Here is a 25,028-nt window from a genome sequence, read left to right on the forward strand (position 1 = left end):
GTCGACTCGGGGTGGGTTGTTGTACATCCATCACCGCGAAGTAGGGGGCGGTAGACCCCACAAGTGCAGTCAGAAGTCCAGAAAAGCACAGAGGCGGGCAAAATCTGATTATGATGATGAATCCTCAATTAATGATACAAACCCACTATGGGGAATAGGCGACGAATCAGGTGGTAATATGATTGAAAAATAAAATAAATTAGTTAATAAATAAATAACACAAGAAAGGAAAATAAATGTGTAACTGAAGATGAAAAAGAAACTGTAAATATATGAGATAGAGTAGTGATCAATACGATAGTCAGCCTTGTATTGATAGGAAAACTAACAAAAACTTGTTACTGAAGTACATAAAGTATATAATTAAACATGAGCAAGTTAAATTTTGATTAATAATAGTAATAAGAATTTGTTCTTTTACTTTTAGAATTTTCTAAATTGAAGTAGACGTAAGTTAATTGTGAAAACTACGAAATATTAATAAGGCAGTCTTCTTGTGCCACATATGAAATTATAAAAGGTTAGGCAAACGTTCCTGTGGCTGCATCCTAATACCGTTGCTCCAAGGGAGAGTACGACAGTGCTGCTTAAAGGCAATCCTAGATTTTGAAGCGTAATTTCTAGACATCGTTTTCGATGAGTAGAAAACCGCCGCAACGATAATAAAAGATGATTTATGGATTCCGGCTCTTTGAAGAGGTAACATAAAGGGTATACCGCCAGACCCCATCTGTGCAAGTAAAAATTAAATGTTGGAATACGGCAACGGCAGCCTTGTAAACGAAACTTCAGATTGCCGGTTAGGACACCATTTTCGGTTCTAAGAACAATTTAGGTGCACAAAATCTGTAGATCTTGCTAATGCCACGGCTTTTTTGTCTTCGGTCAAAGAAAACTGCCTGTATCTGGCTGCAGTGATGTGCGCAGTTGCCGGCTGCACAGATATCACTAGAGCTGTTAAAGAAGCTCGTGCTAAGAAATCGGCTATTTCCTTCATATGTTTACTGTGTTCCGAAGGTCGTCAGAAGACATTGCAAACAACATTTTTATCGTGGCATTGGAAATGACTTCAGGGCCTGGAGCTGAGGCAGGCAGTGATCTAAGGACATTGGAGAGCTCTGACACTGTGACCTCCAGAAAGTCATCTGCAATGGGAGGCCTTAATAGCCCGTTCGGCAAACGTGATACTAAGCGTTGCGCTATGCCCTTTCCCATGAATTATAAAGAATCAGATATGTCGCGTGGTGAAATAATTATTCACTCAATATTCGCTGGTATCGGTATGAATTTTCTATATCGAAGGAATCTGAGCAGAGCTTCCTTGTTGCTGGCCTTGGAGAGGAAGTCACGAAGTTTTGTTTCACAAGAGAAGCGCTTCGTCTTCCTCCCTCCTAGAAAGTATAAATTGCAGGGCACTGAGCGAATAACGTGTTTTGCTTGGGTTGTCAAACGCTGGTCACATATAGCTGTGTTTGATGAAGTGCGCCGCATTCTGCGGCTCCCTTTGACGCCGCTGTTATGCCAAGCGGTTTTACCAATGAGGTTGTCGTTAGACGAGACGTTTTAGGTGTTATCAGAAATGAAGGCTTCCAAAGATTAAAAAGTTCGTCACGTGCGACCTGTTTTGACACTGCCAGCAGGCCTGCCAACCGTGAAATGTAGAAAAAAGAAACACTGCAGTCGAACAGTTGGTGAAATATACGGGCAATTGTTTTATTATTAGAAATATCGACCGTTTCTTTAAAGCATCGAAGTGTAGAAGAATCGAAGTTCTGCAGGGGAGGGTGCTACGCTCACTAGTCGCAGCACGAGAGACCTGCGCCGCAGACAAACGGAAATGTTTGCTACGAAGCTTATTCATGAAGTATTGGCGTAACTGTGGGTAACAGTAAAGTATTGGATAACATTTGCACAGTGGTCGGTCGCGCGGCTGTGTATTAATCTTAAAATGATAAGCAGGTCCGCAAAGTCAGGATGTGAAAAATAGGTCGGCGACTGTATTAGCATCCGTTAAGGTAAAATCGTAAAGGTTAGCAGGTATGTGACTATAGAACGAGATACATATTGCAAATATATGTATGGATTAGAAGCTCCTAAAAAAAGTGAATGTCACCTTCTGGTTGCCATTCGCTGCAGTGTTTTGCGAGCACATTGTGCTTACTATAGCAACGCTGAGCTTCGCATATGCGGTAGCCTTTCTTTCCCTCCTTCGCTGTTTAATTCTTTATTCGGGTCCCGTGTAGCAAGTGGGACTAAATTTGTTTTTCTGAAAGTTTTTCCTGTCGCATAAAAGCGGTGAAGAATTGCATGTATGCCTACGTAGCTTCTTCTGTTCAATAAATATTCCAGGTAATCTATGGTGCAGGCCATGTATCCACAGATCCACAGATGGTAGTCTGGTGGGCCCAATTTCGACAGGCGGCGGCGCCTTGATGAGCGCAGTCCGGAACAACACAAGAATCAACAACGATCATTCAGAAGCAGCCATGATTCGCCGCTTCTTATTTCTTTGTCGTTGCTCAGCTGCTCAACCAGCTCAGCCGAACCGTTCCGGCATGCGCAACAGTGGCAACCATCATATCAATGACGACATCGCGCGTATCAAGACGCAGTCAGAAGGATTATCTTTTATGAAGGTCAAAGATGCAGGAAGACGCGAACAGGATTTTTACAGTCGCCATTTTTGGGGCAAGCGAGTCCATCAAGGGATAACGAGAAGACACTGGTTCTGGTTAGCTACCACCGTATCGTGTGGCTCTGTAATTATAGAAGCACATCCTTTATGTAACCCTCTGGATTTTCGAAAGAAATATCGTCCCTATTACATATCACAGTAAACATTTTAACGCCCTTAAGCGTGTAAATCAATTCTTCGCCAGACGGGTAGTATTAGGGCGCTGATACAAGCACCCTTATTTGATTAACACCCTTAATCAGAAGTGTTTGGTTGAAGTACAAGTGAAATGAATAAAATATGTCGCCCTCATCTCGTTGTACTTTCCACTATTTACGAGTTGGTTCGTTACTAGCATCACTACACAAACAGCACCAAATGACAAACCATGCATTCTTAAATAGGTTACGAAATAAATGCCTGGAGGTGGATTCGAATCCAAGAACTTCACATGAAAACTGGACACCCTGACCAATGTGCCACTCAGAAGCCATGTTTCTGCTCTTCAAATATTGGTGCTATATGTATAAACTATCCAGCAATTGCAACTACTTCATTTTAAGAGAAACCTGCTCAGTGCCTTTTAGAAGGTCATATCTTGCATGGAAGAAAATGTATTTGTTATGCTTGAAATCTAACGTTCCTATAGCTGCAAGGTCAATATTCAACAGTATGCGAACGTGCGGACACATTTTGTATAGAGTGTTAATTTTTCACTGTGTTTTCATTTTTTTCGAACACACCCTTACTACAGGGTGCTTTTATTAAATTGGTGTTAAAAGGTTATACTGGAGTGTGTAACATGAGAAAACGCCCTATTAATACTCTTAGGTGTGTTGAATGTTTAGTGTGTACACGGCATTGCTTAGCAGCCGAAAGAGGGAAAAGGTAAATGAATTGAATGCACGGAACTTGCCTTGAAATGTAGCGATGATCCAGGATCATGTTGTCTTTCTTCCACGTTATCGTGAGCGGTTTTTCTCCGTAAGCTTCACATATAAGCCTAGCTTGTTCACCCTTGTTGACACGAAGGGCCTGGTAGCTTACTTTGAAATGGGCGGCCACTGTGGATGAAGAAGGAAGTTAAACACTTAAAGCGTGCCCTTTTACGTTATTATATGATAAGCACTGTGGACGAGGCTGAATTTTGTAAATTACTTGCTTATTCGAGTTGTTTTTCGTCATTTTCTTTCACGACGCCGAGAGAGGTAGGGTACAAGATTTAATGAAAAGAAATGCGGAGAGATTGGATGGAGGAGTGTGAGCCCGCGGATACGCGGAAAGTTGCCGCGCGACTGGCCGCTCGAGGCACTTTGTGTGTATTCGTGGGCTTCTTTCACGCTGGGATAAACACTTTTATGTAGCATGTATGTAGCATTTATTGAGCAACAGAAAGCTGTATCGGGAGTTTTCCATGTCGCTCTGCGATTTTCTCATTGACAAATTTCATCTAATTATTATATTTGAGAAGTTGATTACTTAAGGCTAGTTATCCAATTAAGTGGAATGAAACAAAAATAACTTAATATCTCCAAGCGACGGCAAACAACTTTTACCTTGCTTCTGTCCAGCTACTTGGCATTCGCATATTTTAAAACTTTGTCTGGCGTTAGCTGAGACACCTTGTATATAATACGGTGTCTGATGTAACTTGAGTCTTACTTAAAAAATGTGCAAATGCCACGTAGCTTGACAGAACCAACGCAATGTTGTTTGCTGTCACTTGGAGATTCTCAGATAATTTTCTGCATTCCGCCTAATCACATCATGAGTCTTAATAATTTAATCGACTTATGTTATTATTACATGAAAAGTGTCAATGAGAAAACTGTGGAGCAAGATGAAAAACTCCCGATGCACCTTTCTGTTGCTCAATACGTGCGGCATAAGAGGGTTTTTCCAAGCATGAAAGCACGCGGATACATGGAAAATTGCGCGCGGCCTGTCGCGCGTTATCTATCTATCTATCTATCTATCTATCTATCTATCTATCTATCTATCTATCTATCTATCTATCTATCTATCTATCTATCTATCTATCTATCTATCTATCTATCTATCTATCTATCTATCTATCTATCTATCTATCTATCTATCTATCTATCTATCTATCTATCTATCTATCTATCTATCTATCTATCTATCTATCTATCTATCTATCTATCTATCTATCTATCTATCTATCTATCTATCTATCTATCTATCTATCTATCTATCTATCTATCTATCTATCTATCTATCTATCTATCTATCTATCTATCTATCTATCTATCTATCTATCTATCTATCTATCTATCTATCTATCTATCTATCTATCTATCTATCTATCTATCTATCTATCTATCTATCAAGTTTCTCTGTTTTGGGTATTGAAGAAATCTAATCGCGAATTTAACTTGCACGAGTGCTGAGGGCAGATACAGTCTGCTTCGTAGAATATAGTGTGCGTACATAGACAAACATTGCTTCACATGGGTCGTACGGAAATCTGACGTGCATTGTGTGGAGCTTCTGCAGGATTCCGCATCACATATGATGATGATCGCCCCATGTTGACGCAGACATCGTTCTCAGATTTAACGTGAGGAGTACAAGCAGTTCCCAATCAGGACTCATACACACATGAAAGAGAAGAATATTGGCCCACAAATGCAAATACACACCTGTTAAGTGAAATAGACACAAAGCTATCCGTGTTATTCTCGTAATGTCGCAATGTTTATCTTGATTGAAAAACAAATATTTTCTATCAGAAAGAGTCGTACATGTCCTACGATTAGTGAGCGCATTTGAATGCACCTACACATGCTGAAAAAAACAACAACAAAGAACAACAACAAAAGAAAAAAAAACCCAGTGACATTATATCCCATACGTTCCGCAATCGAGCTATTTGCAAATATTGCTCGTGTCGTCATCTGGCTTTTTTTAGAATAGAAAAAAAGAGGAAGGAGAAGGAGAAGAAGCATGAACGAGGAGAGGAGACAGTCAAACAGAACGGTTACTTCATTTGCGAAGATGAAACTGTAATCGGGTTGTGAAGAGAGGTGTTGCCGGACTGTCGCAGCTCAAATAATTTTAATAATGAGGTAAAAAAGAAAACATGCTGAATTAAATGTAAAAGACAGAAGAGAAAAAGTGAGTTCGTTTATTATCGTCCGAGCACACTCATTCCAGTGCGAGAATATTGGCGGCCATTGGCGCAACCGACTCACCGTGAACCGAGAGACGAACGACGGTGCTGAGACCGACCCCTATTCCGTTCGTTGCCTCGCAGAGGTACTGCCCGGCGTCCTTGGGCTCGACGTCGTTGATTATGAGCGAACCATTTTCGAACATCTGCATATGGTAATTGCTGATTATGGATTTAAACGCCTTGCCCGCATCGTCTCCTGAGGTGGCCGCAAGACGGAAAGGAAATGGGGATGGAGGAAACGGAAACGGCGGGTTGGGTAAGCAGAAGAGGAAGAGAGAAGAAAGAAAAAAGTGTGACAGGTTAGATTGGAAGAGCCGACAAAGTGGATATTACGTCGCAGATTATAACTTCAGGTCAAATAAGAAGACAATAAAGAAGGCAGAAAGGCCGGGGGTTGGAAAGTGCACCAGTTGTGAAGAAATAAAGAAAGCAGATGAAGGGAACAGGCCATTAGCTTTCTTTTATTGCTTCTTTCCAGCTTTTATATTTCCTGGTACCATTGATGCTCATTCGTGACTTTACCTATTGATCGGCCTCACTCTATTATGCTACGCGAGCAACCTTAAAAAGAATGACGCGTGTCGAGCGAAGACAGTGAAAGAGGGCTGACTGCCTAGTTCCCGTGTTCTTTGTTCAGGTACAGCTGCTCTAGTATGTCCATTACGTACAGACGATGTGGCCAAGTCACGCTACTTGTAACAATGCCATCTCGGAAACTCGGTGAACCGCGGCGCTACAAACCACCGGCTTCTGTACGTTCGTGACGGTGTTCAAGACACCTGTACTGTCCGCGAATGTCGTCCGCTCCTTCGCCCACCCACCCCTCCTTCTTTATACCCTTACGCCGATCATCGTTCTGTCAGGACGGTTCGCCAAGATTAAATTCAGATAAACTGCAGCTTTCAGTGCACCGATCGTTGTGCAGGGTGTCTGTGCCATTTGGGGAGTGCACTTGTGCAAGCTGAATTCGATGTAATATTGCGTCGGGGCTTTTCCAACGGCCGTATGTATCGATAAACTAATTTGTGGCTGGATCAGTAGACGATAAATTGTGAATGGCCTGCGCGTTGCATAAATGCCCGTATAAGGGTGGTTGCGTGAAACGCTATTACTACCGGGCAAATTATTGACGTCAGGGACAAAGGGGAGGACAATTAATGCTGGCTTCGCTCGGTAGGGGCGTTGTCTGATTACGCCTACTCGCACTGCGCTCAGCTCGCCCGGCCATTTGGCTGGGCCTGCTCCTATTACTCACCGAGGGCTATCTTCCATCGGATGAGTGGTGGTGGATGGCCGTCCGCTTGGCAGTCAAAAGTAACCCTCGATCTGACGATGCTGGACTTGTCGCTTGGTTCAATCTTCCATTTTGGCGGTACTGTAAGTTGAAAAAAAAAGAGAGCCATCTAGCAAGCTCGTCAGGTCAAATGGGCGGACTCACCAGCTTCGTTTACGCCTCCCAAACACAAAAAAAAGATGAAAAAATAACAGCGTTCAAGCGAGCTCAATATCTCAACCGATATTAATCTCACACAATGTTTTTCTCGACTGTCACTTAGAGCAGCGAGTTCAAAGAAAAAGTCGTTTTGACTGGAATGCGACACTCCGTGTGACCTGCGAAAGATTGTACCCCCATGTTTTCAAACGATCCTCGACTCCAAGTTTTTCCTCTGCTTCACAGAGTCGAGCAAAGCGCCACCTTTCGAATGATGAAGACGCTACACTTCTCAACATGCGTCGTATATGATCATGAAGCACAGTGACCACTTCTGTCGAGGATTGCCGCTGCAATCTACTTTCTTGTTTTGATTATGAAGAACTACTGAGGAATATGGAAGAGAGTAAATGGGCTGGGAGAGTGTTGAGGTATTTGTACAGGAAAAAACATTGATTCACAGTGGAGGAAAAGAACTAGGAAGATTACCAGCAAGTATGCGGCCTGTTGGGTGAGAAACACAGCAACAAAATGCGTCAAGCGGAAAGTCAGAGAGGCCGAAATAATCTCATGGGTGGCGGCAATAAAAACGAAACCTGCTATGAGTAACTACTTAAGAGGAAAAAAACGAAATCAGGAACAAAATAATTTGTGATAGCACAGAGGGAAGTGCATTAATTTTCAAAGCCAGATCAGGATGCCTTAGAACACGCACCTATAAAGCGAGGTATAAGAAGGAAGGAGAAGCATGTGCTTGCCGTGGTGAAGCTAAAGGAACGATGGAGCACGTTTTATTAGAATGTAAAGATGTCTGCCCAGCGGTCGATTTAGGCCCCACTGGCCTCCTTGGAGCCCTTTGGTTCAGTGAGAGCAGGGGGAAAGTAAACATGTCCAGAATAGAGATTAGTAAGAGACGATTGGAAGATTGGTGGAAGAAAAGTACGGAAACGACAAAAAACCGAGACGTACAAAAACAAACTTCACAATAGGAAGTCAGAAAATTTTGTTATTGGAGGTTATCGTGGGGTTGCATCTTTTTCTATTTCTTTTTTTTCTTCTTTAACCTAGGTAAGACATTAGGCAGTATAGCAGCAAGGGCTTGCTGGTGCAACCCACCACCCCGTTCCGAAGGGGACGCTCATAACATTCATTCATTCATCTATCCATTGAATTGAGGTCGAGTGCTGTGTGGGAGAACGTCCTAGAATACGGGGAAAGCAATGTGTAAACGGGCTTCCTGAGTGCCCGATTTCTTTTCCGACTACTTGGTGAATAGGTGGCAGTTCAAAAGGCCGACACTACATACGTGTGGTGGCGACACCGTGTTAACTTTGAATAAGATACACGTGCGTTATAAAGTCAACAGCGACGCCGGAAAAACATAACATTCGCAAACGACTATCTGCGACAATGAAAGGAAACCTGCGGATGAACAAGAAGGTTCCTGAAAAAGATCTTGCATTTTTCATTCGTGCCATTTTAAGCTGAGCAATAGACAAACGCGGACATTTTACTTACAACATCAAAATGAGACAAACAACCTTACTGAGTGTTAAATTTGGCTTGTTTTTTCTCCACATTTTCTTCCACGTTTGGGCAAATGCGAAACCGCCGCAAGTGGAAGCTGCAGTGATTCAGCATATCTTCCAAGACACCGAAATTGCTGTTAAACTGCTTGACTTCATGGCGGAGTAGTGCATGTGCAGTTGCTGCGCCTCCGTGGCTTTCGATACAGGGACGCAAAAAATCGTCCGCGAGTCTCGACAATAAACTCAAATCGGAGGTGGCGTTTCTGCGTGCCTAATAAAATGAAGTATCGCTACTGAAAACTGCGGGAGGGCTTAGGAGAAAGACATCGCGACAAATCCTTCTTTTAGACGGCTCTTTCTAAACAATTAGCTTATATTTTTTAGGCGGAACGAGTGCCATTTTAAATCAGATGTTATTCTCCTAACACTGTCATCATCATCATCATCATCATCGTCATCATCCTAGTTACGCCCACTGCAGGGCAAAGGCCTCTCGCATACTTCTCCAACTACCCCGGTCATCTACTAATTGTTGCCATGTTGTCCCTGCAAACGTCTTAATGTCATCCGCCCACCTAACTTTCTGCCGCCCCCTGCTACGCTTCCCTTCCCTTGGAATCCAGTCCGTAACCGTTAATGACCATCGGTTATCTTCCCTCCTCATTAAATGTCCGGCCCATGCCCATTTCTTTTTCTTGATTTCAACTAAGATGTCATTTACCCGCGTTTGTTGCCTCACCCAATCTGCTCTTTTCTTATCCCTTAACGTTACACCCATCATTCTTCTTTCCATAGCTCGTTGCGTCGTCCTCAATTTCAGCACAACTCTTTTCGTAAGCCTCCATGTTTCTGCCCCATATGTGAGTACTGGTAACACACAGCTGTTATACACTTTCCTTTTGAGGGATAGTGGCATCCTGCTGTTCATGATTTGAGAATGCCTGCCAAACGCACCTCAGCCCATTCTTATTCTTCTGGTTATTTCAGTCTCATGATCCGGGTCCATGGTCACTACCTGCCCTAAGTAAATGTATTCCCTTACCACTTCCAGTGCCTCGCTACCTATCGTAAACTGCTGTTCTCTTCCGGGACTGTTAAACATTACTTTAGTTTTCTGCAGATTAATTTTCAGACCCACCCTTCTGCTTTGCCTCTCCAGGTCAGTGGGCATGCATTGCAATAGATCTCCTGAGTTACTAAGCAAGGCAATATCATCAGCGAATCGCAAGTTGCTAAGGTATTCTCCATCAACTTTTATCCCCAATTCTTCCCACTCCAGGTCTCTGAATACCTCCTGTAAACATGCTGTGAATAGCATTGGAGAGATCGTATCTCCCTGTCTGACGCCTTTCTTTATTGGGATTTTGTTGCTTTCTTTGTGAAGGACTACGGTGGCTGTGGAGCCGCTATAGATATCTTCCAGTATTTTTACATATGGCTCATCTACACCCTGATTCTGTAATGCCTCCATGACTGCTGAGCTTTCGACTGAATCAAACGCTTTCTCGTAATCAGTGAAAGCTATATATAAGGGTTGGTTATATTCTGCACATTTTTCTATCACTTGATTGATAGTGTGAATATGGTCTATTGTTGAGTAGCCTTTACGGAATCCTGCCTGGTCCTTTGATTGACAGAAGTCTAAGGTGTTCCTGATTCTATTTGCGATTACCTTAGTAAATACTTTGTAGGCAACGGACAGTAAGCTGATCGGTCTATAATTTTTCAAGTCTTTGGCGTCCACTTTCTTATGGATTAGGATTATGTTAGCGTTCTTCCACGATTCCGGTATGCTCGAGGTTATGAGGTATTGCGTATACAGGGTGGCTAGTTTCTCTAGAACAATCCAGCCACCATCCTTCAACAAATCTGCTGTTACCTGATCCTCCCCAGCTGCCTTCCCCCTTTGCATAGCTCCTAAGGCTTTCTTTACTTCTTCTGGCGTTACCTGTGGGATTTCGAATTCCACTAGTCTATTCTCTTTTCCACTATTGTCGTGGGTGCCACTGGTACTGTATAAATCTCTATAGAACTCCTCAGCCACTTGAACTATCTCATCCATATTAGTAACGATATTGCCGGCTTTGTCTCTTAACGCACACATCTGATTCTTGCCTATTCCTAGTTTCTTCTTCACTGTTTTTAGGCTTCCTCCGTTCCTGAGAGCCTGTTCAATTCTATCCATATTATAGTTCCTGATGTCCGCTGTCTTACGTTTGTTGATTAACTTAGAAAGTTCTGCCAGTTCTATTCTAGCTGTAGGGTTATAGGCTTTCATACATTGGCGTTTTTTTGATCAGATCTTTCGTCTAGTTTTTAGGGTAAATCGATATGTTTCTCGTGCGTTGAAAGCAACGAAATTACATCGCAGGATCTGACCTCATAGTCTTTCAAGAATGGCATTATACGCACTTTGTCAGCAGTATGATGCAGTACATATCTCTAGTGGCGACTAATCAACCAGCTTATGCGAGAAATTCTGTTCTTGCGTCCGAACGGGAGTTCGCGTGAGACGACATTCATGGCTCAGGGCTTTTGTTGATAGGGCGTCCCCCTTATTGAAACAGCTATCTGACGCATAACGACGAAGCGCAGTACTGGCCTCTCTCCTAGAGGTCATAAATATTTTAACAAGCGCTATTCTCGAACGCAGTACCTCACTAGCACTAATCGCCAGAACAGTACTCCACTGGAACTGATCGGCTGGACAGAATTCCCTGTAATTAGATCGCAAGAGACATACGACATTATACTATACGATGCAATGCTAACACGTGCCCTACTTTAGGGCTCATTACTTCACCGTCGCATACTACGCTAACACAAATTTAATGAGCACAGTTTCAAACTTGCCCTCCGGTAAGTTTACTACAGGGATAATGGCTGTTTAAAGCAGAATTTCAAATTAAGCTTCGTCCGTTGCCTGGCTTTTGTGATAATGCGGTGTCGTCCTGCATATATAATTTTGTATCCTTTATGAATAGCCGGGCGTTCGTCAAGAGACCAAAGAAAATAGCTAGCAAATATTTGGCATGCAAGACATATGCTAGGATTAAAGAAATACCAAGAGATGCTGTAACAGCGAAATCGAGGCATAGATGGCAACAGAACATTGAAATCACACCCGCCTGAAAATTGACAAAATGTAGAAGGTGCTGAATCGCATAAAAATGCATAAAAATCGCATAAAAAAAGGGCGCAAGGCGTACAAAGCATACTTAATTAACGTGAATGCTCAAGCGGCGATCATGGCAGAAAGATATTTTAAGGCGCTCTCATCGCCGGGAGAACATGGCTGACTACAGAAATTTGGTAGTGCTTGAGAGGGAATGAGTTTTGACGACATAGTTTTTCTCTGTTTTGCAGGGCACATCACTCTTAGAATAAAACCTTTTTCCAATTTTCTTTCTATATGCGCGTGCGTGTGCGTGTGTGTGTGTGTGTTTGTGTGTTTGTGCGTACGTGTGTGTGTTTGTACGTAGTTACTCCTTGTAGTGCCATTGGTCGCAATGCTATTTCAACTTGCTCGGAATTTCAGGATATTCCAGTTAATCACGAAGGCGTAGGAATTTGGGCGGTCAGTTTCTTCCGTTAGAGCCTCATTATTTGGAACTCGTGCTCATCCGCGCTGTCCGAAGAGACGAGAGAGACGACGCACGCGGCCTTCACTCACCGAAGACGACCAGCTCGGCCGTGTGGTTCGTGATTCCGCCGTCGTTCTCCGCGACGCAGGTGTAGCGTCCGTTGTGCGCGCGGCCCACCTCATTGAAGACCAGGTTCGAGCCGAGGTCCCCCAGCGACGCCTCCTGGATGTTCAGCTGCGTCTTGCTGAAGGGCACGCCGTCCTTGAGCCACCAGATCTTGATGGGCGTGTCGCCAGAGCGCACCGAGCAGGTGATCACAACCTGCATCCCTTCGGCCAGGGTCTTGGGGAAGTTGAACGGGTTGAGAACCGTCTTTTCTGCGAAGGGATGTCCGTACAGAAGTGTTAGGGCTACGTCGCTTCGGCGGGAACATGCAAAGCGAAGCCTAATGCGTTGCGGCCTGAGCCGGATATTTTGACGCATTTCTGCTGTGCGCTGCTTTCCTTGGCTCCAAAATTATACATGAATTATATTTTATGAACAACTTCTTCGAAAATCGATGGTGGTGGCGGTCACCAAGGTCTTTATTGTTTCCGTTAAACTACACTCCTAGCGAACGCCTACATGCAAGGCTCCCTGTCAACGAATGGAGATCAGCACCACCCCACGGTCGCAGTTATCACGAGTTGTCATGAGTTAGACGCTAGAAGCACCTTAATAGTGCATAGGTGGTGTTGCCTGTCATCCTGGGATGAGGTGCAATACGAGCGTACGAGGAAAAACTTGCTGTTTTTTTGTTGTTGTTGTTTGTTTACAACTGCGAAATGAAAGGGGTCGGAACTTTTAGGGGCTGGTCATTGCACGAAATAAGCTTGAAAAACTTTAGGTACATTTCTTTAAAGGAGTGCTTTGTGCTCTATTCGTACCATTGGCTACTTCCAACACCCAGACGTAAGTAGTGCAGGCGAACATGGTTGTACTCACTGATAATCTTGACATTAAGATCTTTGCTGTCTTCCTGCTTAGAGGTCGTAGCCCGGCACGTGTAGACGCCTTCGTCAGCCTCACGCGTGACGTCGGTGATGACAATGGTGCCGTTTTCGAAGGCACGCTGTCTCTCGTTGTGTGGAAGATCCCGCCCACCTATAACCATGCCAGAGATCAGAATCATTAGTAAAACCTGTGACTGCTGCTTTACTGGCATCGAATGGTTCTGAAAATGTAAAAGTTGTCGCCGTGACGTTGACAGGCACATCAGAGGATCTTCCAACGGTATCAGAATGCTACCACACGAAGACGTATTATTGAGTAAATTACATGCATTAGAAGTTTATTATCCTAAAAAGATACCGTTGCACTTTTCTTTTTTGTTATTTATTTACCCTCACCTGAACTTATTCAATGCTTTGAAGGCGAGAGAAAGTATCGTGGTATCATATGAAGCTTCTAGAGTAATCAGAATCCACTAAGGTATCAACACGCTTTGCAAACGAAACAACAAGTACATGTCTGAATACTGAAAAAAAAAAAAATTTTTATGACTGAGATAATGCACTTTAGTTTAATCCTCAGAAACTTCAAACTTTGGAATCATGTTAGTAAGCGTACGCGTGTATCTTGCCTAGCAAAGTTTCTTCTTGATTGTGCTACCAAATGTGAGCAATAATTCCACACAAAGCAATATTAGCTACGTGAAATAGGCACTGTTGAGTTGTTTGCAGTGCGTTTAGGGTGCAGCACACTGATGTTGCCTGACAAGTGAACTTAATAGAGAATAGAGAACTGCCACATGCTCCTTTACGAAGAGCGCACTAGGCTATCCCATGGAATACATGCGTGAGTTGAAAATACCAGCGCTCTCTTTTTGCTATTGTGTATGCATGCCCCGACCTGAAAACGATTTCGTAACTAATGCAAACACTAGAGCGACAAGCTAATAATTTAGTTGGCTAAAATATTACCGTTATATGCCATATTCACCTCACCCCCCTCTCCTAGCAAAAGTATTTATGGTTTCAAATATAACTGCTACTTTATGCCCATGAGGCGAGTTTGCATTACTAGCCATAATTGATGCCTAATTGTAGCTAATTAGAGAAAGCTTGCTTTTTTGAGAATATGGCTTCACATTAATACAAGGGCCCAATGACGATCTTTCATTTTCAGAAATAAATACACCCATCCTTTCTTAGAGGCTCCTTTAAATGTTTCCTGGCATTTAGGCCATGACAATAAGCAGCTCAAGTAAAGTAATATATTTTTCGTAATCCTCGTTTTCTAGTTCCCAGTTACTAGTGCCTTATTCATGGTTTTTTGGAATCGCAAACACGCATCGAAGAAGAACGAGACACAGTGAGCGCAGACTTGAACTAAACTCAAGTATTTGTTCCTTACGTGAATAAGATTTAGTTCCAGTCTCAGCTCGTTGTGTCTCGTTCTTCTTCTTCGTATGTGTTTGCGCTTCCACAAAACCATGAACTATACCAACTGTTCCGTTTACCCACTCTCCCAGTTTCTTAGTTTGTATTCGAGTATTTTACTAGTTCATTTTTTTTTATCCTCACAAGGAGTAATGAGACAAACTTCGTTGCCACGCATTTCAACACTCGCTACCAGTTTCCATGTACGTGTGGCATCTCCCGCGTAAGCTAAGGAGTAATGCGCTGAACTGTTTCGTTAGCTAAATAGCTAATTAGACCAAATGACCAGCATAAAATGCGATATACCAGTGTACGCAGCCGGTAACTGCGCACAAACAGTTGCAATGACGCCCAAATTGCTCTAGCTGCTGTTAGAAGATGGTCTATTAGTCATGCTTGACCATCACAAAAGCTGCTGAGGCGACAAAGGAAAGGCGCACAGAGGACAAGCACCAGCTGGCGGTTGTCGTGGGTGCGACTGTACTTTTCTGTACTTCTTTGAGAATTATGATGCATTCGACAGTAGCAACAACAGCAACAACAACGCATGCGAATCATAGTGCTCGTGGTTCACCACCGACCTCGACTCCACGTGACCTTGGGCGCCGGGTGCCCCGTGTAAGGGCAGTGGTACACCAGCGTGGTGCCGGAGGTGACGGTAAGGTTGGCCATGGGCCGCACTCGCGGTGGACCCCGGACGTCGATGCGGTCGTCGTGCCACGCGGTGCCCAGGTCGTTCGAGGCCTCGCACCGGTAGAGGCCCCCGTCGTCGCGCGTCGCCGACGTCACGTTCACGTAGCTGATGACGTCGCCCGCTGAGCTCACGAAGTCGCCGTAGTGCACTCGGTGGCTCTCTCCCACCATGCCGCCGTCCAGCGCCCACGTGACCCGCGGCAGCGGATTGCCCGAGGCCACGCAGCGGAGTGAGAATCGCTCGCCCGGATCGACCAGCTTGCGCGTGAACACGGCCTTCAGCTCGGGAGGCGTCTCTGGAAAGGCCGAAAGCTCGTGGTTTGCACGTCGCTGGATAACGTATGCACCGCTTGTGGTGACACCGGCTGGCACAAATTGCGGAACCCTGTACCTGAACAACCATTTTCTAACTGCGTGCATATTAGAGTGATCGAAGGAATCGAAGAGGACAAACGCATTAATGTTAATCGAAATTCCGCATGGCGGGTCCACTCGCGCAAATTGAGAAAGAAAGAGTGATAAAAACACTTTAACCTTGAATAAGTCTTAAATTATGTGAATAGTCATAAGTGAGTACTAGATGTCGCAGATAAGGAAATTTTAATATTGATACATTCACCAATCAAACACCACTACGACCATGAAATGTTGCGAAGTAGACAGCAACCGTCACTCGGGCATGCAAATGCAGTTGTCCAAAGAGCACTTTTATTGCGATAGCCGTCGTCGTGGCCGTAATGTTCCGTATAAACTTAAAGTGCGATAACATCGTGACCGCGGGACGTATGCTGTGGTTGCGAGTCAAAGCTTGCGAGAGCGAGTCGAGGATGGTGGATCGATCTCGCGAGCATGAGGGAGACTGGCGCTGAGGAAGCACGCTGCCTTGCATCACGTTCGGGTTACTCCGCTGGTGGCCGCGAGGGACGTATCGAGTGCTGATAGCTTCGTGTGCGCTGTGTTCTCGCCGCTTAGTTCGCGTTGAAACGAGAGGCAGCACGAAGGCCCATTCGCTCACTGATGTTGCCACCCTTTCTCCCGCCAACGAATTGGCAGCGAGGGTCCGTGGTCATCGAATGAGGTGTGTTCGTGTTTGCTTGTGCGCGCGAGACGCCCTGCTTGTTAATTTGGTTAGTAACCGGATGTTTACAAGTATACACTGCTGATAAAACTGCTATCTTTGCTTCGTATAGCTGCCTAATAATTTGCTATCGCAATCGACGCTTCGCCTTCGGGTGAAATTGCGACTTTTTTGTGTTCCTTCACTTCAATTACATTATAGAGGCTAAATTACGAACATAGAGATTTTTCGTAGGCACTAGTTTTGGTTAAATGTCAGAAATGAGCTGACTGAAAGAAACAGAGGAGAAATCGTCTGCTTTTGTAAAGAATGAGGAATGGAATACGAACCGAGCAAAGATGCATGTTCTCCGGAGTATTTGCATGAGATCATTAAATGCTGTTTTTTTTTTAAATTCTGAGCCTTCGCCACTGGATGGACTAATGAAAACATGTTACCTGGCTTCTTTCATTCTCTGCAACTTTTGTGTGATATTCGTGTTTCTAAATTGCAGTCAACTATATAAAAATGCACATATCATACTTTGAGCTCGCGACTGTCGCCAATATTCACGACTAATGCAGGTGTTCAAAAACCCCGAAATATTAATAGAACCCTTTCTCAACACAGAATTATGAAATATGCGTATTTTTTACATACGTGTTGCACTAATACCAACCAATGCTTTCTTTTTTTTTATTTTGTTACAGCTCCTATCCCCCATCTCTCTCCCATGTGTAGGGTAGCAAACCGATTCAGCTAAACTGGTTAACCTCCCTACCTTTCCTTCTCCACTTTTTCCTTCCTTCCTTCCTTCCTTGTTACAGCTTTAGAAGATGTGCTTCATTTGTCAATTTTTAAACTTACCCGCCGCGTTGGCTTAGTGGCTATGCTGTTGCGCCTAAGCACGATGTGGCGGGATCAAATCCCGCACGCGGCCGCCGCATTTCTATGGGGGCGAAATGCAAAAACCGCCCGCCCGTGTCTTGTGCATCGGGGGCAGGTTATTGATCCCCTTGTGGTCAAAATTTATCCGGAGTCCCCCACTACGACGTGCCTCACAGTGAAATCGTGGTTTAGGCACGGAAAGGTCAAGAATTCATTCATTCATTCATTCACTTCTTAAACTTACATATCAAGATTTGAAAATTCGTCACTTGATTTTCTTAAATCCTGTGGACCTAAATAAGACTTCACTTTATCTGTTTACTTTAGGAGCATTCTGTAGCTTTAGGTATACGTTTATTGAAACTTCTACGAATGTTTGTAGCGCTTACTGCAGCGCACTTTACTGCCTGGAGAACATTCCATGGGCCGTTCAAGCCAGGGAAGCATGTGGACAGCACAGAAATATTAAAAGAGAGCTTTTTGAAACAGCAGTGAGAACTTTTTATTTTCAGGGATGATTGATCATTGTTTACCTACTCGCTTGGAAAAAAACGAAAATCGGAAAAAATACATGCAAGTGATGACGCCACACTAGGCCACGCCATAACAGTGCTGATCTATGTTGCCGGTGCAGAAAAGAAAAAGAAAAATAGGGATGAAGAAACAAATACAGGGAGTCTATTGCTGTTTTCAAGCTCAATCACTTAGACAACCTCCGTGGGGGAAGTGTATGGAAAAAAATAAACAGTGAGGTGGAAGCCGCGCTCCGTTACTCGAATAAACTCATAACTCCGTTAGAGCTACGTTGACGTGCGCGCCCGTAACCACGTCACGAGCAGAAAGGAACAAAGTTAGAAAAAAAATAAGCGAACCCTAAAGCGCGCGGCGAACGGGTAGAGGAAAGAGAAAGCTATAGCGCCGAGGCAACAGGTCTGAAAAGGGGGCGCCTTGCGAACGCAACTTCCAGCAACCACTCCTGAAGGTATCGACTCTGTGTAGGCAAAACTGACAAATATAATACGCACATAAGAACCGCTCGCCCTGTCGCAAAGCGACGGCACGTTGTACAACACGGCCGGAAAAAGCGGAGGCGCCACGGCAACCCGCAGCGCAGGGAACAGATCTCGAGCTCCTCCTTTTCCCGCGCCTCAAGACAGACGGTCGCGACAACACGACGGGGGCGGCGTTTTCTCGCCAGGAAACGCAGCGGGCGGGGAGGGCAGAACGTGTCTATCTCTTTCGAGCTTCCCGCGCGAGACCACCACCCAACGATGTTGCACAGGCACCGTCTCCGAGGCGTGTCCTTCGCTCCTCTTTCGAAGCACGCGTTGCTGTCCCACTCGGTCTCGTTCTCCACTCTCTCTCTCGTTCACTTTCCCCGTCTCCCTCGCCACGCGGCGACGTTGCGCAGGCCCTGGGCTCTGCCAGAGCGGGCGCACCCCTTCCCGCTAGACTACCGTGTGCCTTCCCTGTAGTCGTGCCTGGCCCTTTTCCCTTCCTTCCCTTCGCTCCTCCCTCGCCGAGCATCTTGAGGAAGCGGAGCGCGCAGCGCGACGCCAAATGAACACGGCGGAGGCCAAAGGCCTACGTCGGAGCCGTGATTAATGGGCCAGCCAAGCGGAGCCGTAAAGTCTGCGTGCTGGTTGCCCTTTCAGGTTCGCCTCCCGCTTTCTTGCGCGTGTCCCGCGCAGGGAAGAAGAGAAACAGCGCCGGGGAACAGTGAGTGTGTCCGCGGCGCTGCTACAGGCCCGGTTATCCCCAAGATTGATATTGCCTCGGTTTCTCTCGCGCCAGGCTTGCCGCTTCTCTTCACTGCCGAGGACAAACAGACGTACCACATGGTCCCCATAGAACCGAAAGGGGAACGAAGTGGGGAAGACACTTGGGGAAACAAAAAGAAGTCCGAGGGAAGGTGCGTTAAAATAACAAAGCGTGACTTGGTTGAATTTCAACGCTGGTTTTTGTTTAGTCCACGTGTTTGTTTGTTTCCTTTTAAGATAAGAAGACCATTAAAGGTAAGGAGAAAAACGGGCAGAACTAGTCCGCAGCAAGCACGAAACGCCGACGAAGCGTCGAGTCAACCAGCCTGGATGAAGTCACGGTGGGATGCAGGAGAAAGAAGAAACGAGTTAGGAATCTCCGAACCTAAAGTAATTTACCGAAAGTACCGGTTATATCCGTTTGTCAGGGACAACCTAAACTGTCGTTTAGCGTTCATCCATAATGGTCAGTCTCTCAGTAATGTTTTCGGGCTAACGAATTGTTCAAAGAGCCGAATCACCGCCGGCAGCGTGCTTTTCTAAAAGTTGAGAAGCGCTGTCGAGAAGGTTTCTCTCGGAGGCTGTAGTGGAATTTGAGAATTCGAGCTACAGAAAGTAATCTGCACCGATTGTACGTATTACTTGTTAAATATTTGTGTAAGACACAAAACTTCTACTTCGGACCGGAATGTCAGACAATGCTCTTCAAAGAAAGAATGAAAGAGGGAACGAAATCTTATGTTAAATGAGTTAACCTCGTATCTACGCCTTGTGAAAGCACTTTTTCTTTTCATTGAAACGGTAAAAAATGGAGAGGTTGGTGGACATAAATATTATTGTAGAGCAGATAACTGAAGGAGCAAACAGATTGCGCTAGGTTATGAATAAAGATTAGAGTAAATACGGCAAGTTCAGGACAACTCTTGGTCGGTTCTACTATTGTTAACTATGCGTAGATGACGTCTGTGTAGAGTTTCGGTGAGAATTCAGAAGACAGCGGAAGTCCCAGTTTCACGGCATTATTAAATATACGTTCCTGTGCTTCTGAAACACGCCTAGCACCTAGCCCGCAGACATGGACAAGCCGGTCTATAAATTATTCTGTGTAACACATTGGCAGATGATATATATATATATATATATATATATATATATATATATATATATATATATATATATATATATATATATATATACACATATATACACACATGTGTACACACATATATACACACATATGTACACACAAGTAAAGGCAGGGGGGTTAACCATAAGATCGCCTCGGTCGGCTATCGTGCAAGTCAGAAAAGCGAGAAGGGGTACGATAGATGAGAAAAAAAAAAGAAGAAGACGGGAGGGAAAGATGAACAGAATAGTCTATTCGCATATTCAGGTTGTGGTTTCAGTGCGCTCAGACAGGTATAGGTAGGTTTAAAAAAAAAACAGAAATAAAGGTGTATTATGGAGCAAACGGAGATGGTAGCGATAATCTGGCTTCATTAAATTAAGCGGAGCCCACTGAATATAGCAATGACGCCTAGTTAATCTTTTACATGACCTTTGTAGCGCTGCCATATAGCGCCCTGAAATGACCACGCGAATATACGCGCGTGGGTAAGGGCGCTGTCACGCAGTCTCATCACGCAGCTTGCAACCGAAGCCCAACGGTTGGCGGTCATAAACCGTTCCCCTGCGCGTAAGAAATATTTCGTCTGCCAACACATACATATAGAAACGTTTTGATGTGGTTTTCTTTTTCTATCAGCCACAGCGCATGCCCGTCAGTCACCATTCGCAACGCAGAGACAAACAATATGATGATTGTGCATAACATAAACATGAGAACTCTCTGACTCAAAATGTACAGGAATAAGGCCATTGTACAGATTCAATTCAATTCAAGTTTATTTGCATCCATACATGTACAGATGACAGGAATACAGACAAAAAGCCAAATGAATTCGGCTTGACGGGGTCTGTACCCCCTACAAAAAGGGCACTGTGCAAAATAAAGAGAACAAAAACATACAGTAATGTATAAACGAGAAAAAAAAATGAACATTAATGAACATTGTGTAACAGAAATGCATACGGGTAAAAAATCAACAATAGAATGCTGCAAGAAATTGTATTACAGGAAGCGAATAGTATGAAATGACACAAATAATACAACCTTGAAATTCACATCTATACATAATAAGTTATTGACAAGCAGAGAAAATTGGTTAAGCGTTCATGGCGTCAGTGTATACGAGAGCAAAAAAATTAAAAAGAAAGGAATACAAAATGAGCCTATTAAAAGGAGAGATGGGTGTCTAAAAGGAGAGATGGTAACAATAACGCTGTTTCATCCCTAAACAGAATACAAACAGCAAGCTGTTCCAACAATGCGAACTTTGCCCGTAGACGTGTTACTATAGTACTACCCTGTTGCATAATTCAGTTCATGCGAAAGAAACTCTGGCCCAACGACCGGCGTAATTATGGTTCTAAAAGAGACCTCGCTCGGTTTTGTGTTTGCGTTGTCAGCAGTCATCTTAACAAGCACTCTGGTTTGATTTCGTATGCGGCTGTGGAGATCTGAATACGGGCTACACAATTTGTTGCGTCGAGGCACCATTAGTCATCGGTGCCTCCATATTGTGCGGCGTAGTGCGGAAAAATGAAAGAAAGGCGAAGGCTTAGGTGCACGCACTTGCCGCTTTTACCTAACAAATTATGCGAACGTGAGCAACCTTATCTCGGGGATGTTCCCGAAATGGCAGATTATTCGTCATGCTCGGTCTTCTAATAATTTATGCACGTGCGAATAATGCGCGATCAGTCAGCGTTTTCTTTTTGGCACTTAGTGTTGAGATTGATTCTTTTCCAGGAAGCAATTTTTTTTTTGTAGCGACCGACAAAAATATAATTTCGCACTGCGGATACATTATTTCTATGTTACACAATCAATATGAACAGCGACAAATAGTAATATGTGGAAGGCAGCGCCAACACTCGATTGTTTGTGCTTGCAAGGAGCGGGATTATTATACAGAAAACAAGTAATAATGGTAGACGTCTGGGGCCGACCGGGTAACAATTCCGACAGAGAAATCGACGAGCCCGAGTGAGTTCACTGTATCATCCCTGAGACGATAGGGGAGACGAAAACGGTTACGACATTGGGGACGAAGGGGAAAGTAAAAAACTGAGCCAAACAACAGCCCTGGAAGCAATGGCGCACAAGCTGATAGGCAAGTGAGAAAACAAGGCAACAGCTAAGGAGGGAAAACGTGGAAAATAAGGAACAGCAAGATGGCTTGCCCGAAAACAACGTAGATGGTGTAGAAAATAAAGTAAACCCACGACGAATGGGAAGGTGAAAAGACGGAAGCAAGCAATCGGGAAAGTACGGAACGATGAAATTTAAAAAGGGGTGAATGAAGAGGGGCTGAAAAATAATGCAGGAATACAGGCCTTGCCGGGAAAAAAAGATGTCAAGAAAGGAAAAAAATACTATGAAAAATGAACGATGGAAGAAACGCGGGAAGGAAGCGAGCAAAAAAAAAAGGGAGCGAAGGCAATGAGGCAGGAAGGCAAGGAAGAATTAAGGAGGGAGAGAAATGGATGGCAAAACAAGTCGCCGAAAGAATCAAAGAACGAAGATTAAAGACGGCAGGGCCGTACTTCTGTATATGGCGATAAGAGTGTGCGCGTGTGTATAGAGAAGTTGGAGATAGAGGGGGGGGATGGTGGTGACAAAATGGCGGCCGCTATAAGCCAAGCGGCCCGCGCATGCCCGGCTCGGCAGCGACGCGACATGTCAAAGGTAATGCAAGGCGACGCCGGGGATCCCCCGGTGCTTCGTCCCTCAAAAGGGAGTCGGCGCGGCCGCCCCTCAGAGGCGCCCGTAATGAGGTTGAACAAACTCGATTTTCAATCGGGACCGCTTGTGCGACTCGCCGCCGCCGTGCCGCCGAGCAAGCGCCCAACCCCCCTCCCGTCTCACCCTTTGACAAGCGCCGCTTGTGCTCTCCTTGGTGCCGTTTACTTTGCCGAATAATAAAAAAAAAATTCGTGTGCCCACTCCCAAGACACGCGTTACTTCCTCAGTCGGGATACGGCCTTTCCTTATTTTCCTTGACAAACGCCCGGCGCTTCCCGCCCGTTCTGGCTCTGCATTCACACGAGTCACGCGTCGAGAACGCTCTTCGTTCTTTCTTTCGTCTCTTTCTCTTGCTTTTTCCTCCTAACTGTTCCGTTCTATTGTGCTGCTTCTTCTTAGTCATCAACTTTTTTCGTTTGCTGAGCCGTTCTTTCTTTTTTTTCCCCCCGCTTCCCGTTTTTGAACAAGAGTAAACAGGTCGATGTGGAGGGACCGTTCGTTGTGACGAATGGTCTAATACGGGATGGAAAAGAAGCTGCGCTTGCGAGCGGAGAGCAAGCAATGAAAGCCCCTCCACTCGCCTTCCCATGTACCGCCGAAATGTTTACACGTGCGATAAGTGGCGGAAGAAAAGCAGAGATGAAGGGATCCCGTGGTGATAGGCGACGCGTAAGTTCTTAAGGATCGGGAGGTGGTGTAGGAGAATGATTACCTTTTCTCGACTTGAGGTAGCTGTTCTGGCCATTCCAGCGCCGGCTGACACGGTTTTGCACGCTCCGCTTTGAGTGGACCTCTGCATGAAAAAGAGATGCAAAAATAAACGGTCGGCGGGAAAGGCGAGGCTCCGTTACAGCAGTTCGAAGCTACGCAGAAAGACAAATTTACAGGGGCTTTGTCGGTTTGTGTGCAGTCGGATATGTGACGCAACCAATAGTAGCAAATAAAATAAAAATAAATTTTGTAAAGGTATACACCAAAGTCAAAATTTCAATTATCTTGAATCGAACAACGCCCATTTTTTGTTTGGAATTTTAGATAAGGTTTATTATTACCATTACGTTTTCTGCGAAATATATTGTGATACAGAGGATGAATAACGTTTAGGGATATAACATCCGGAAATGTTTCCGATTCTGGCAGCGTTAAAAAGAAACAGCCATACGTGTTTCAAGACTCTTTCTGCATTTGTTGAGCAGTAAAGTGTTTCAATATTGACGTCAAAGAACGCCGAACAAAATTCCAGTTTTCAAGTATCACGTCCAATCTACCCTTCCGTACCCCGCTCCCCCGCAGAAGAAGAAATAAAAAGGAAACGTCGTTGCTCATGACAGTAGTGTGACGTCACGCATTTCCCTACATTCCTGAACAATTGGATCACTTTAGGTAGCGTAGTTCTGTAAGTGTTGCCAGTTTGCCTCTGAACTTGAAATTCAGTCGAATCCGTTATTGTTGCGAACAGTTGACTAGCCTTAGCCGGGCACGTTATTTCAATGACGTCAAAGGCGAGCAGGTGCCGGAATATCTAAATGGCGTTGCTACTTGTGCTCTTTAAGTTCAAAGTGATATGCCCCATGATGCGAAAAATCCGGCGTCCACTGTCACCCTCTGATGGTACCAAAGCCCACGTGACCGAGTGAGGATGTAACGTTCCCTGCGCTGAATCTGCTGCGGCCTGCACTGCGAAATCCCACGTTGAACAGCCACGGCGTTGGCCGGAAGCCGTGGCCCAATACCAAACGTCTGCCTCGCCCACTCCAAAATTGTATTAAGGTGGAATAAAGTGGATTATCACAGATTAAAGCAGATTAAAATGTATTGAGGTGTGATAAAGTGGTTTAAAGTGGACTGAAACGGATTAAGGTAGATTAAGGCCGAATAATGTGGAGTTTTAATGTAACTTTGTAACTTAGACAAGTCCTCGTGCTTT

General features: G+C 44.6%; 1 protein-coding gene across 1 annotated transcript in view; it reads right to left on the reverse strand.

Annotated features, from left to right (window-relative positions):
• Window positions 1–25,028, reverse strand: part of LOC135919174 (cell adhesion molecule Dscam1-like) — a 283,407-nt gene that overhangs the window by 90,806 nt on the left and 167,573 nt on the right. Inside the window, 7 exon segments of the mRNA XM_070536458.1 lie at window positions 3,591–3,738; window positions 5,890–6,066; window positions 7,126–7,245; window positions 12,505–12,792; window positions 13,400–13,558; window positions 15,417–15,824; window positions 23,814–23,894. Of these exon segments, the coding sequence (XP_070392559.1) occupies window positions 3,591–3,738; window positions 5,890–6,066; window positions 7,126–7,245; window positions 12,505–12,792; window positions 13,400–13,558; window positions 15,417–15,824; window positions 23,814–23,894 (1,381 nt within the window).

This window comes from Dermacentor albipictus, chromosome 3 (genome assembly GCF_038994185.2).
Source record: "Dermacentor albipictus isolate Rhodes 1998 colony chromosome 3, USDA_Dalb.pri_finalv2, whole genome shotgun sequence".
Classification (NCBI taxonomy): Eukaryota; Metazoa; Arthropoda; class Arachnida; order Ixodida; family Ixodidae; genus Dermacentor; species Dermacentor albipictus.